The sequence below is a fragment of the Bos mutus genome, chromosome 16, assembly GCF_027580195.1.
Source record: "Bos mutus isolate GX-2022 chromosome 16, NWIPB_WYAK_1.1, whole genome shotgun sequence".
Taxonomy (NCBI): Eukaryota; Metazoa; Chordata; class Mammalia; order Artiodactyla; family Bovidae; genus Bos; species Bos mutus.
The window spans coordinates 25,031,528-25,046,389 of NC_091632.1; the positions used below are offsets into that span (position 1 = coordinate 25,031,528).

General features: G+C 38.9%; 1 protein-coding gene and 1 pseudogene across 5 annotated transcripts in view; both read left to right on the forward strand.

Annotated features, from left to right (window-relative positions):
* Positions 1 to 6,203, forward strand: part of LOC102268452 (torsin-1A-interacting protein 2) — a 44,612-nt gene extending 38,409 nt beyond the window's left edge. For all 5 annotated transcript variants that reach the window (XM_070384855.1, XM_070384854.1, XM_005901558.2 and 2 more), the window contains exon 5: positions 648 to 6,203. In XM_070384855.1, coding sequence (XP_070240956.1) covers positions 648 to 1,408 — 761 coding nt within the window. In that variant the 3' untranslated portion in view covers positions 1,409 to 6,203. The remainder of the gene's footprint in view (positions 1 to 647) is intronic.
* A 5,802-nt stretch (positions 6,204 to 12,005) lies between these two features.
* Positions 12,006 to 12,164, forward strand: LOC138991311 (U2 spliceosomal RNA; annotated as a pseudogene).
* Positions 12,165 to 14,862: the final 2,698 nt, after the last annotated feature.

The window sequence follows — 14,862 nt, forward strand, 5'->3', positions numbered from 1 at the left end:
TAGGGATTTTTTCTTTAGGTGTGTTAGCCAATATTTTGCCATCCTTAACAAAATGGGAATCCCCAATGGAGGAAGGTCTTTTCATAAACAAGAAACTGAAACATTTTTTTGATCGAAGTAAACCTGATTTACAATGTAGTGCTAATTTCAGGTGGGCAATAAAGTGATTAGTTATATATATATATTTTTTTTCAGATTATTTTCCATTATAGTCTATTAAAAGATATTCAATATAGCTTCCTATTAAAGCTGCCTCTTCAGTGAGAAAGAAAGTATTAACTTTTGAAGTGGCATTTTTACATTTTGACCATTTAGGAAAAAATGGCCTATAGGTAGTAGATACTTCTGAGAAGGTATTAATAGAAGAATATGCTGATAGTTCGTTTCTAAACACATCATTAGATATAGAAAAATATACATAAATTATATTTTACCTTTTAACAAAGATATTGTATCTTTAAATAATTTAAGAAATTAAAAAATTTCTGATAGATTTCAACAGCTAAAAATTATAAGGATTTAGGCAAAAGAAACACAACGCAGTCAGTAAAATCTGACAGTGTATCTGCCTCTTTTTAGTTTGCCACAGGCTTTATTTCTGACTCATTCTCTCTAATTTTGTCTTTCATTTTCTCTTTCTCTGACAGGCTCCATCATTTTTTGCTTCCTGGTTCTTACCATAGTTTTGCTAAGTTCTGTTAATAGCTACTATTCATCTCCAGCCCAGCAAGTCCCCAAAAATCCAGCTTTGGAGGCTTTCTTGGTTCATTTTAGCCAACTGAAGGATAAATTTCCAGGCCAGAGTTCCTTTCTGTGGCAGAGAGGACGAAAATTTCTCCAGAAGCACCTCAACGCCTCACACCCCAGTGAGCCAGCCATCATCATATTCACAGCAGCCCGAGAGGGAAGAGAGACGCTGAAGTGCCTCAGCCACCATGTCGCGGATGCCTACACATCTGCCCAGAAGGTCTCTGCCATTCAGATTGATGGGGCTGGGAAAACCCTGCAGGACAGTGATAAGGTCAAGCATTCAGTTGACACGGAGCTGAGCTCTGGATTTGAGAAGGGCCAGAAGGCAGCTGTGGTCCATCACTTTGAATCCCTTCCTGCAGGCTCCACCTTGATTTTCTATAAGTATTGTGACCATGAGAATGCTGCCTTTAAAGATGTGGCCCTGGTCCTGACCGTCCTACTGGAGGAGGAAACATTAGAAGCAAGCGTCAGCCCAAGGGAAACCGAAGAGAAAGTGCGAGATTTACTCTGGGCGAGGTTTACCAACTCTAACACTCCCAGCTCCTTTAACCACATGGATTCAGACAAATTGAGTGGGCTGTGGAGCCGTATTTCCCACCTGGTGCTGCCTGTCCAGCCAGTGAGGAGCATAGAAGAACGAGGCTGCTTTGTATAAGCTAAGCGCAGAGGTGGTTATGGTCGGTATGGGATTATTAGAAAGTTAGTTGAAAAGCCTTTTTATGTGGAAGGAGGTTGATGAATGTGAGGAAATGCCTGGAAAGCACAAACAAGCTTATTTTAGAAAAGAAATTTTCATTTTTTACTTTCTGTAAAATCTTTCTAATCTAAGCTTGGCAAAGCTAAAAGTTGACCTGACTTTCTTTCCTTGCCTTTCAAGTGAATCAGGTATATACAACTGAGGAATTTTTTCCAATCCAAAAATAGAGCGACAGAATGATTAAATGGGAAGATAATCTTCTCACAGTAACTACAGAGTGATTTTTGTTTTCTTGAGACTCTAAGGAGCCTGTGGATAGTATTTGGACTCAGATTAAAGTAATTACAGTTATAAAGCAGTTAAAATTTTTAAAAATTTTCTATTACATGTTAAATATTTTTAAAACTCATTTTAATAACGTAGTTGCAGGACTACATCTTATGCTTTTTTGCACTTTTGAACAGTATGAAAAAGGAAATAAGAATTCAAATACTTATTTACCTAAATACTATATGTAAGGCAGTATGTTTTTCTTCCGTTAATGAGCTCTAAGGGAAAAGCAGCCTGTGCTCAAGAAATGTTCTTAAAAATTGGAAGTGATGGGGGAACTGTTTATAATCATTGCAAATGAATAAATTGCAACTGGCTGTATCTTTGCTTCAATTTTCTGATATAGAGCAGTGATTTCCAAGCCGTCTACTGGCCCCTCTCCTTTTTGTATCAAAGAAGTTCTTTTTTTGCCCATTTTACATATTGGGATCCTACATAAGATTTAATTGGAATAAAGAGTTCTGCTGATAAGTTTGAAAATCACTGATTAAGGGAAAAGACAGCTTGGAAGATAGGAAATGGGTAGAAAGAAATGAATTAAAACTCATGAGTAGTTAGAAGATGAAATACAAGTTTATCATAGAGACATGCTATTTATGAAGAATACAAAGACCTACAGATGATTAGCAGAATGTGTAAACTTGTATTTACTAGCATATTTCTATGCATTTGTTAATTTCTGTTACTCAGCATTTCTGTCTCTCCTGATGAAATTCTGTAATTGTCTAAGATGCGTTTGAATGCTTTATGCAGAACTGATTTTAATAACCAGTTGAATAGTAGGTTTTTATATGGGTACGTTGGCATAACTTTACCATACTGTTTACTTATTGTACAGTGATGGAACATTATATAATGTAGTTCATTTCTTGATCTTCTAGTTAGAAGAACCAGTAGGTTAACAATTAGAAAAATGCAGGAGATATTATACTTAGTGAGAGGAAGTAGAAATGGTAGGTAGATTCTAAGAGGTTTTAACAGCTAGTATTAATTGTTGGATCATGTTCTGTGATTGTAAGAAAGCTCTAGAACAGTGTTTATGGAGACAGTGATTATTGATTTGCATTTCACCCCTAAAGCAGAAACTTTAGTAAAATGATCTTGACCTAGTGAAGGATCTAACCCATTACATGGCATACCTAGGAACTATCACCATGAACCTCGAATATTTCAGCTAGGTTTTGACCTCCAAAGTCAAGTGACTAAAGGGTAGAAGGTTTTTCAAAAACAGTAATCAGATATAGGGGTCTTTATTGATACCTATAGAGAGATAATAAAGATATGGGAGGAAGAATCTGTTTGATAGTGTTTGTCACAGGAAAAACATATAAATCTGTTCCAACCAAGACCTGACACTGTGCTCAATTGAGTGTAGGGCCACATACCTAAAGGAGCTGTTTTCACTGGGGCCTTTGTGAAGGACTCTTCTGCTAGATTTGAGGCGAGACCTTCCTGAACAAATAGTTAAAACATAGTGTATATAAGATCAATATCAATACAGTATAAAATCAATAGAAATGGAAGGAAAATCTATATACCATATTCAATTTTTTTTCAATATTTCTAGATCTCAGATGCTAGCATTACATCACTTTCATTCATTCACTCACAAAACCAGTGGTGCCTTGTAGAACTGATGCCTGCTGACCTGTGCTACTTCGGATCTGTAAAGAGCCGGTATGGAGTATGTACGTGTCATCAGTGACTCAGATCACAGACAAAGATTGTTTCTTCATTCAGTTGAATATGGTGTTTCCTCATTTCCTTTCAGTATAATTTAGAAAAACATTTCCAAATGTCACTTTTCTTTAAAAAAACAAAAACAAAACTCTTTGGTCTTTGTTAAAAACAGCTTCCCTGGTGGTTCAGCTGGTAAAGAATCCACCTGCAATACAGGAGACCTGGGTTTGATCCCTGGGTTGGGAAGATCTCCTGGAGAAGTGAACGGCTACCCACTCCAGTATTCTGGCCTGGAGAATTCCATGGATTGTATAGTCCATGGGGTCACAAAGAGTCAGACACGACTGAGCGACTTTCATTCACTCACTCACTTCGTAAAAAAGTCTCCTTCAATGTGAAAGTGCAGTCAGCTGAAACTGTTGTCAGTTTTCTATCCACTATTTCAAAAATCATTTTTAAAAGAAGCAGTATGTTAGCTCTGGGTCTTCTCATGAATACAATGATTTATTCTTAAAGCATAAAATTTCATATTTTTTAAATGTACAAATAAAATCTATTATATAATGTACTCAAATTAATTTCTATTCAGTTGTCTTTTTTTTTTTACATTTTTCAAGTTTTCAAATTTTCTTTTATGTTCATCTTTCATTACTGTGATAGTTTGCTTGACTTCGAACAATGACTTGTGGGCATACAATAACCATGCATGATATCCAAGCATTGCCGTTTAATTATTATCACAGAACAATTCTCATTATGTTATACATTAATGTAAGTCATTTCTTTGAGTGATATCAGAGTTCTGGAAGCAACTGGTAGAACTATAGACCGTCTCTAGACTTAAGTGTCTTTCCCCATGGGGTAAATTTTGAGTTTCCCAGTTCCCACAGGTTAGCAGTGAAGTTCTAGGGATTCATAAAACCAAAGGTAGCAATGCTGTTGTTTCTATTTCTAATTTTTAAATCAATTAAGTAATTTAAATATTATTTCATCTGAAACCTGCCAAGCTTATGTGGTGAGTAAGGTACAGCAGGCCTGTGACCCACCATCCTCCAGGTAAAGACCCAGGTAAACAGTGTTAGCTGCTGAGGTGGGTTTGTCCCTTTCACAGTTTTTAATTGTTTGATTTATATAGGAAGCATAAGGAGCACTGATGTTAAAAATACAACGAATTCATCATGTGGAAGTAGTAATTCAGCAAGGTAGTCTTCACTGGGACTGTATTTGCATACATCTGACCAGTTTTTATGCAGCATAATCAGGTGTCCAGTACTTCAGAACCTAAGCAGAAGATATAATCATTATATCTGATTATCATTTAATGGGAATAAAGCTTATATACAGTTTACTGATAGAGAAGGACTTTCAAATAGGAACCTGACACCTTATTTTTATCATCTGGAAATAAAAAATAATTATAAAAGTAAGACATCTTTATAAAGCCTTCAACATCATTTTATAAAAGCAGTTTTTAATCTATTTGTCATGTTGAATATGTAGTTAAATACTAATCTTCATTTTAATATTTTGTCAATCAGCATAATATATTTCACTTTGAAATTTATTTATTGAAAAGTCATAGTGGTTCTATTTTCTGTTTGTGTTTTTCCAAAATTAAAATACCTTGGACACTATATCACTTGCTCAATGGGACTGTTGATATTTGTCTTTATATGTGTATTATGATTATTATTAATGATTACAAATACTATAATCCATAGAACTATGATGAAATGATTATTTTAAAATATTTTAAGGGTTCTATGAGTTTATGAAATACTGAGGCTTGTGAGTCACATGGGAAATACTTGTTTTGAGTAATACATTTACAAAGAAGGTATTACCAATTCTAGAGAGAACTAACTAAAAATATCTGTGTAAAACAGTTTTTCCAGATGACTTTAAAATATCCCTTATTCCTATTATGTTAAGTTTTAGGCTTTAGGCTGTAAAGTAGCTGATGATGTGGGGCCTAAATTTGCCTCATTCAGAGACTGGGCTATGGAAACTCATTTCCAAAATACTGCCCTATCAGATCTGTATATGGCAATGCTCCTCAACTGGTTTTAAAAATTTACTAACTAGTTAAGAGCACTATAGCCTTGTCTAAACGGCCTACAACCAGTATCCCCTAATGTGTAAATAATTGGTAAAGGTACAAATAATTTAGTCTTCAATGCCTTTCCTTCCAGGGTTACATGCTCTGTTTACTTCAGTTTGTTTTGATGGCTTTAAAAATCCATAGATTGGTTCCTATACTGAGAAATGATCTCCCACTTTTCCTTATTGAGGCTCATAAACTAAATTTGTCCTTGGCTAAGAGCAGTCACCTGAACCAGAAAGAACATTTTGGACTTGGGAAGCAGCGGGCTGAGTAGGCAGGAAGATGCGCTGCTTGGCACCCCCGCCCACAGCAGTCAGAACCTTCTTTCTGTGCCCACACTGGCCTCTGCCTTCTAAAGCCCAAAGCTCCAGGCAGTTGCTTCTGGTTGGTCAGATTACAGGAGATTAAAATCTGTTTGTCATCCCTGTCGTAAAAGAAGCACACATTGACCTTCAAACAACTGCATTTTGCTTTTTTTCTACTTAACATAAATGGCCCATATTAATGTCTAAATTCTGGGTATTCCCCTTCTTCCTTATGTAACCATGATTGTGTTTTCATTTGTTTCTCATTGATGTTGACGAATGTGCCTTATTCAAATTATGTGGTTTTACCAAAAATAAATCTCCTTAATTTTTCTCTGTTGACTAATTCTTGATTCTGTTTCTCAAAATGGCAAGTTTGTAGAAATGGGTATATTGTCATTGATGATGGGAAGGGAGATGGCCCTCATTTGGTAGTAAGTTCAAGAGCCAAAGAATCCTGTGAATGTCAGGTGGCTCTTGGCCATCAGTTAGTGGCCTCTTTGGGCATTCTACGTGTGCTCTTTTTACTTAACAAGGCTTTCTTGAGTAAGAGAAACAGGACTTGGCTTAATAAGTAGAGCTCAGGGAATTGCTCCTAACCTTGGTGTGCTGATTGGGAATTGTGTTACTCTTAAGGGCAGACATCTTTCAGTGTGTTGGGGTTGGGTGAACTGAGTTTTGAAAATCTGAGATTTATTCTTACAGTTCAGAATAATAGAAACTCTTGGGAATCAGCATGTCTTAAAATAAGAGCTTTCCATGGAAAGGGCTAAAGTCAAAGGATAAGTCGAGCCTGAAGGTAAAGAACATTCAGTTCTGCAAACAGCCACAGTGGGTTTGCAGCAACATGATTTTTTGATTCTTATTCATAAACTCACCACTAGAGGATGTTAACATACTTTTCCAAATATATTGGAACAGACTGAGGCATCAGTACTGTGAAAATTTTTAATAAGGAAAAGAGGTGCTATGAATTACTTGGTTACTGTAGAAATTGTAATTTTAAATGTATACTATAAAAATGATGTCTGAAGTTGCATTCTGGATCATGGTATATTTGATACAGAAGCTGACAATGATTCTTTGTTTGCCCAAACTTTAGTCAGGCTCCTGAATATCTTCCTAGGCCTATCTGTGTACTTCAGAATGAATATCTTCCTAGGCCTATCTGTGTACTTCAGAAAATAAAAGTTTTCACAAGAATCCCAGTTTAACTAGGACCCTCCACCCTCAGTATCTAACCTGTTTCCTCATCCTTCAGCATCCCTTAGTCAGTGGTCCGCAACCTTTTTTGGCACCAGGGACTGATTTCATGAAAGACAGTTTTTCCACAGACAATGGGTAGGGACATGGTTTGGGGATGGTTCAGTTCAGTTCAGTCGCTCAGTCGTGTCTGACTGCGACCCCATGAATCACAGCACGCCAGGCCTCCCTGTCCATCACCAACTCCCGGAGTTCACTCAGACTCACGTCCATCAAGTCAGTGATGCCATCCAGCCATCTCATCCTCTGTCGTCCCCTTCTCCTCCTGCCCCCAATCCCTCCCAGCATCAGAGTCTTTTCCAATGAGTCAATTCTTCGCATGAGGTGGCCAAAGTACTGGAGTTTCAGCTTTAGCATCATTCCTTCCAAAGAAATCCCAGGGCTGATCTCCTTCAGAATGGACTGGTTGGATCTCCTTGCAGTCCAAGGGACTCTCAAGAGTCTTCTCCAACACCGCAGTTCAAAAGCATCAATTCTTCAGCGCTCAGCCTTCTTCACAGTCCAACTCTCACATCCATACATGACCACAGGAAAAACCATAGCCTTGACTAGATGGACCTTTGTTGGCAAAGTAAAGTCTCTGCTTTTGAAAATGCTATCTAGGTTGGTCATAACTTTCCTTCCAAGGAGTAAGCGTCTTTTAATTTCATGGCTGCAGTCACCATCTGCAGTGATTTTGGAGCCCAGAAAAATAGTCTGCCACTGTTACCACTGTTTCTCCATCTATTTCCCATGAAGTGATGGGACCGGATGCCATAATCTTCGTTTTCTGAATGTTGAGCTTTAAGCCAACTTTTTCACTCTCCACTTTCACTTTCATCAAGAGGCTTTTGAGTTCCTCTTCACTTTCTGCCATAAGGGTGGTGTCATCTGCATATCTGAGGTTATTGATATTTCTCCCGGCAATCTTGATTCCAGCTTGTGTTTCTTCCAGCCCAGCATTTCTCATGATGTACTCTGCATATAAGTTAAATAAGCAGGGTGACAATATACAGCCTTGACGTACTCCTTTTCCTATTTGGAACCAGTCTGTTGTTCCATGTCCATTTCTAGCACATTACATTTATTCTGCACTTTCTTTCTAGTCTAATGCCACCACTGATCTGAGAGGAGGTACGGGTCTGCAGCCTGGAGGTTGGGGACCCCTGCCCTAGGTGATGTCTCATCACCCTGGCCTGCCTTCTGCAAGAATTCCATTAAGTCAGTTTAGCCAGAACCCCTGTTATCCCTGGTGTTTCCTCTTAGTTGTTTTCTATCCCTGCACCTTGGCTCTAAATTCCCTCTTGCCCAAGCTGTGTTTGGAGTTGAACCCTGTCTTTCTCCACGCTGTAACATCCCATTGCAGTGGTCCCTATACCAGCATTAATGTCCTGGATGAAGTCTGCCTTATCATTTTTAGCACATGTCATTGAATATTTTTTCTTTAACAAGTAGCTTCATCAAGCTAAACTAGGGAAGGAACTTAGCTACTGAAGTCCTTAGCTACTTTAAGAAAAAGGAACAAATCCTGTTTCATATATGTGCAGGGTACTCTTTACCGAGGAATCCACCCACATGATATATGAATTTAGGGCCTGCAGAAGGCCTTCATACACACACACACTACAAATGAGACACAAGTCATTTTTTTTGACTTGTAGCCTGACACCTTTTAGGATCTCTAATTTTCTAATATACAAACCAGTACTTAAGATGAACCCTCAACTTGGTAATGCCTTTTATTATAATACCAAAGATGCCATTTTAAGTTCTCACTTTAACATCTTTTTGTAACTCTGAACATGTAACGATAATAGATAAAAGAAATTCAAGAGAACTTAAAAAAAACAGAGCCATCATCATTGCTAATTATTAGAGAAATGCAAATCATAACAATTTAATGAGGTACCACTTCACACCAAACAGAATGGCCATCATTTAAAAAGTCTACAAATAACAAATGCTGCAGAGGCTGTGGGAAAAAAGGGAACCCTCCTACACTGTTGGTGAGAATGTAAGTTGGTGCTGTCACTATGGAAACCAATATGGCGCTTCCTCAGAAAACTAAAAATAGAGCTGCTGTATGATCCTGCAATCCCACTCCTGGGCATATACCCAGACAAAACTAAATCAAAAAGATACATGCACCTCGATGTTCATAGCAGCACTATTCACAATAGCCAAGACTTGGGAACAACCTAAATGTCAATTGACAGGTGAATGGATAAGGAAGATGTGGTAGATATATACAATGGAATATTACTCAGCCATAGAAAAGGATGAAGCATCATTTGCAGAAACATGGATGGACCTAGAGATTATCATACTAAGCTAAGTAAGTCAGATGGAGAAAGACAAATACCATATGCTTGCCTGTGAAATATAAAATGACATGGTCTGAAAAACAGAAACAGGCTCACAAACTTAGAATACAGAATTGTGGTTGCCAAGGGGGAGGGGGGTGGGGAAGGGAAGGATTGGGAGTTTGGGGTTAACAGATACAAGCTATTATATATAAGACAGATGAACAACAAAGTCCTCTTATATAGCACAGGGAACAATATTTAATATCCTAAACTATAATGGAAAAGAATATGAAGAATGTATATATAACTGAATCACTTTGCCACATAGCAGAAATTAACGCAATGTAAATCAACTATACATCAATAAAATTAGAAACAAAACAAAGCCAGGTTCAAAAGCAACAGATGCACCTTTGAGGATCAGAAACTGTGCAAACAAAGTGGTAAGTGGGGCTGAAGCCACAGGCCTGCTGGGCCCTGCATCCAGTCAGGCAGAGGCTTCTGGGTGCTTAGAACCAAGTGCCCCATGTGAGGCGCACCAGGTTAGTTGTATAAACAAGACAGCTGATAGCCAAGCCCTGCAAAATTGGTATTGTTGTCCACAAAACAGAGTAATTCTTTGCTTCAAGCAGCTTTTTAAGAAAACACCTGTTTGACTGCCTCTTATAAGTGCACTGCCAGTCAGTTTCATAATTTCTTATATTCCATGTAGTTTGACTGGAGAAAGTTAATTTAAAAAGTCCCCACTATCTTTCTGATTATAGCCAGTAGTTCCATTACTTGATGTGGGGCTATAATTATTCATCAGACACATTACTGAACAGTGTGAACAAAAGCTACACACTTCTGGTTACTAAATCACCATCCTGGTCTGTTGTCAGTGATATGGCATCACATTTTATCAATTTTTCATTCATTTATTTATGAGTTTCACAGAGATGGTAAGCCACATGTAGAATACTCCCCAGGTAAAATCTAGAGCAAATGGTTTTTAGAAGAATGTCAATACATTCTCTGGAAACTAGAGAAAAAGTAACAAAACAAAAACTTCAACAATTACATTTAATTTGAAAATTTTATACAGCAGCAATCAGAATGAACAGAAGCTGGGACTTCCCTGGTGGTCCGGTGATTAAGAATCTGCCTTCCAATACAGGGAACATGGGTTCAATCCCTGGTTAGGGAACCAGAATCCCACATGCCACGGGACAACTAAGCCAGCACACCACAGCTACAGAGCTCTTGCGCTCTGGAGCCCCCATGCCGCAACTAGAGAGCACCCGGAACACTGCAAGGAAAGATCCCACCTGCCGCAACTGAAGACCCAACACAGCCAAATAAATTAAAAATATATATACAGGAGCCACAATAGAGGAGCTGGTGCCATTTTTTTTTTAAATTTATATTCTTGGTAGGTACAGGAAGAGAAACTATTTTCCCTCTTTCTTTAATTAAAAATCAGATCAGATCAGTCGCTCATTCGTGTCTGACTGTTTGCGACCCCATGAATCACAGCACGCCAGGCCTCCCTGTCCCTCACCAACTCCCGGAGTTCACTGAGACTCATGTCCATCGAGTCAGTGATGCCATCCAGCCATCTCATCCTCTGTCGTCCCCTTCTCCTCTTGCCCCCAATCCCTCCCAGCATCAGAGTCTTTTCCAATGAGTTAACTCTTCGCATGAGGTGGCCAAAGTACTGGAGTTTCAGCTTTAGCATCATTCCTTCCAAAGAAATCCCAGGGCTGATCTCCTTCAGAATGGACTGGTTGGATCTCCTTGCAGTCCAAGGGACTCTCAAGAGTCTTCTCCAACACCACAGTTCAAAAGCATCAATTCTTCGGCGCTCAGCCTTCTTCACAGTCCAACTCTCACATCCATACATGACCACAGGAAAAACCATAGCCTTGACTAGATGGACCTTTGTTGGCAAAGTAATGTCTCTGCTTTTGAATATGCTATCTAGGTTGGCCATAACTTTCCTTCCAAGGAGTAAGCATCTTTTAATTTCGTGGCTGCAGTCACCATCTGTAGTGATTTTGGAGTCCCCAAGAATAAAGTCTGACACTGTTTCCACTGTTTCCCCATCTATTTCCCATGAAGTGGTGGGACCAGATGCCATGATCTTCGTTTTCTGAATGAGCCCTCAATAATTACTCCATGTGAACTCAAGGTAATAGTCTTTCTATAGAGTTGTCTTTAAACTTCATGCCTGAATTAGCAAATTTAAACAAAGAAGGAAAGTACGTTTTAGAATAGCCATCAGTTTGGTGGGTTTTATTTAGTGATGAAAGTATGGGGCAGATGTACCAAGAGGTTAGCCATTCCAATTACCAAAAAAAAAAAAAAAAAAAACCCCAGCATAGATAAAATGTATATTTCTTCAATCAGATTTTTACCATAATGCTTCCTGAGTGAGATCAGAAATCCTCAGAAATTTCTCAGAAAGCAAGAAAAGCAGAAGCACAGATGAATTCACCATCAGTCCACCATGATGTCAAAACCACTAACGATTCTTTTCATATGACCAAATGTCCCCTTGTATTATTAAATGAGTATTATTTAATATTAGTTAGCATTTATATTGTACTACTGCTTCTCGGCCTTTTGGCTAAGATCAAGTGTAGTATATTGTACTTCTGTGCATCATATACCTTGTCCTTTATTATATCTGATTCATAGGTGTTTTATACATAATTTTGGAATTATTTCCTTCCCATAATACTTCAGTGTAGCAAAGTTGACATCTTATTTTTAACACATCTGTGCAAGATGTGAAAAATTCCTAGTAAGTCTAAAAGAAAAAAAAAAAAACTCTTGACCTAAATGGAAATAAATACCTGTTATCAAGTCCAACTTCATACTGCTAGCTGCACGACAGGCCAATAGGCTGAGAGATGGGCTGTTGGGGCAAGGAATAGTGACTTTATTCCCGAAGCCAGAGACTAAGATAACGAACTCATATGGCAAAAACTATCTTACCTGAGTTAGAATCAGGCTTCTTTTATACTAAAAAGGGAGGGTGTAAAGTCAAGCACTTCCTGGTTCCCATCAGCCTCTGGAGGGGACGTGTTAATTTCTTCCTCCCTGCAGTCATTCACACGTAGACCTGGTCAGGATGATTCCTCTGAGCTAAACAAAGGTGTTTTAGCTTAATGCTCATTATCTGGGAGGCAAGGTTCCCAGAGTTGGGCCATTATGTGTATTTAAGCTTATAGGCAACATCCCCTTAGTGATTAGTTTATAAGAGAACACAAAGGTTCTTCCCTATTACACACCTAAAAATTAAATGTAGTTTTTAAAGACTAGGTTGTTAACTAATAGCACCCCAAATAATCATAGGAAGATAGAATAGTAGAATTACGATATCTAATCTCTCATCTGCTTTGAATTACTTACATTTTCCCCAGGTTTATGAGGTACAATTGGCAAATAAAATTATATATATTTCAAGTGTACAACATGATAATTTGATATATGTATATTGTGAAATGATCACCGCAGATCAGATCAGTCGCTCAGTCATGTCCGACTCTTTGCAACCCCATGAATCGCAGCACGCCAGGCCTCCCTGTCCATCACCAACTCCCGGACTTCACTCAGACACATGTCCATCGAGTCAGTGATGCCATCCAGCCATCTCATCCTCTGTCGTCCCCTTCTCCTCTTGCCCCCAATCCCTCCCAGCATCAGAGTCTTTTCCAATGAGTTAACTCTTCGCATGAGGTGGCCAAAGTACTGGAGTTTCAGCTTTAGCATCATTCCTTCCAAAGAAATCCCAGGGCTGATCTCCTTCAGAATGGACTGGTTGGATCTCCTTGCAGTCCAAGGGACTCTCAAGAATCTTCTCCAACACCACAGTTCAAATGATCACCACAAATCAAGTTAATTAACATATTCATGACCTTACATATTCACCTTTATTGTGTTACGAACACTCAAGATTTACTCTTTTAGAAAATTTCAAGTATACAATGCAGCGTAAGCTACAGTCACATACTGTATTGGATTTCCAGAACTTACATTTTATAGCTGAAAGTTTGTACCTTTTGACTAACATTTCCTCACTATTATTTACATTTTAATAAGTGGTGTTTACCTTAAAAAGAATGTAATGTTATTCTCCTAAAGGTTTAGTTTAGTTGCTAAGTCGTGTCCAACTTTGTGACCCCATGGACTGTAGCCTGCCAGGCTTCTCTGCCTATGGGATTTCCCAGACAGGAGTACTGGAGTGGCTTGCCATTCCAGGGGATCTCCCCAACCCAGGGACTGAACCTGCGTTTTCTGCTTGGTAGGTGGATTCTTTACCACTGCACCACCAGGGAAGCCCCTTAGTTCCCTGTGTGTATGTGTGTGTTAGTTGCACAGTTGTGTCCAATTCTTTGCAACCCTGTGGACTGTAGCCCGCCAGGCTCCTCCGTTCATGGGATTTTCCAGGCAAGAATACTGGAGCGGGTTGCCATTTCCACCTGCACCCCATGCAGTGGAAGCGTGGAGTCCTAACCACTGGACTACCAGCGAAACCCAAAGAGCGTGCATGTGTATTTTTTTTGCTGCACCACACAGCATGAGGGATCCTAGTTCTCTAAACAGGGATCACATCTGTGTCCCCTGCAGTGGAATCACAGATTTTTAACCACTGGACCACCAGGGAAGTACTCCCTGCCAGATGGTTTCTAATGGTTGATGGAAGAAATTTTCACATATTGAGATTTGAGGAAGTCTTCCTGGCTTGTACATGATTCGGCTTGAACTTTATGCCAGTTAGGACATTCTGTCTGTGTCCATCACACGTATATTGTACAGCTGCTCTAACCATTAAAGAAAAGGGTGTGCTGTCCAGAAGTAAAGAATGTCTGTTTTGAAGACAGAGATAAATGCCCCATTTCCTGGGACATCAATGCAAGTATTCCTTTGATGATAAGGATCCCTTCCCGGCACCAAGGTCGTACTGACTCACTGGATGTGCTAATCTGTTTTTTTTTTTTTTTTGAAAACTTGAAGGAATGTACCCTGGTCATGTTTGATGTTCTTTGTTCTGATAAGATACAAAACTGCTGAAAACCATGCTTCTCTGGGGTAAATTCCCAGAGCTACTAAGAAGCTGTCTTCTGGGCTATAATTCTCAGTTTGGCTTGAATAAAACGCCCCTCTATTTTTAGATTGGTTATTGATTATTTGCATTGACAGTACATTGAGGTGAGGGTGATTATGTGACCTCTGACTGCCCTCTATCCCTAGGACTCTGATCCTCACAATGGTATTAACTCTTCCAGTCTATCTTTTTTCTTCTCTCTTTAATTTACCACATTATGTATCTCCATCTTCTCAAGGCTCTAGCACATCCTCTACATATCTGTGCCCACTCTGGTTGAATTTCAGTTTGTGTTTACCACCTAAAAATTGCCTTGATTAATGGTTTATGCCCCAGGGACCTAGGACCCATCT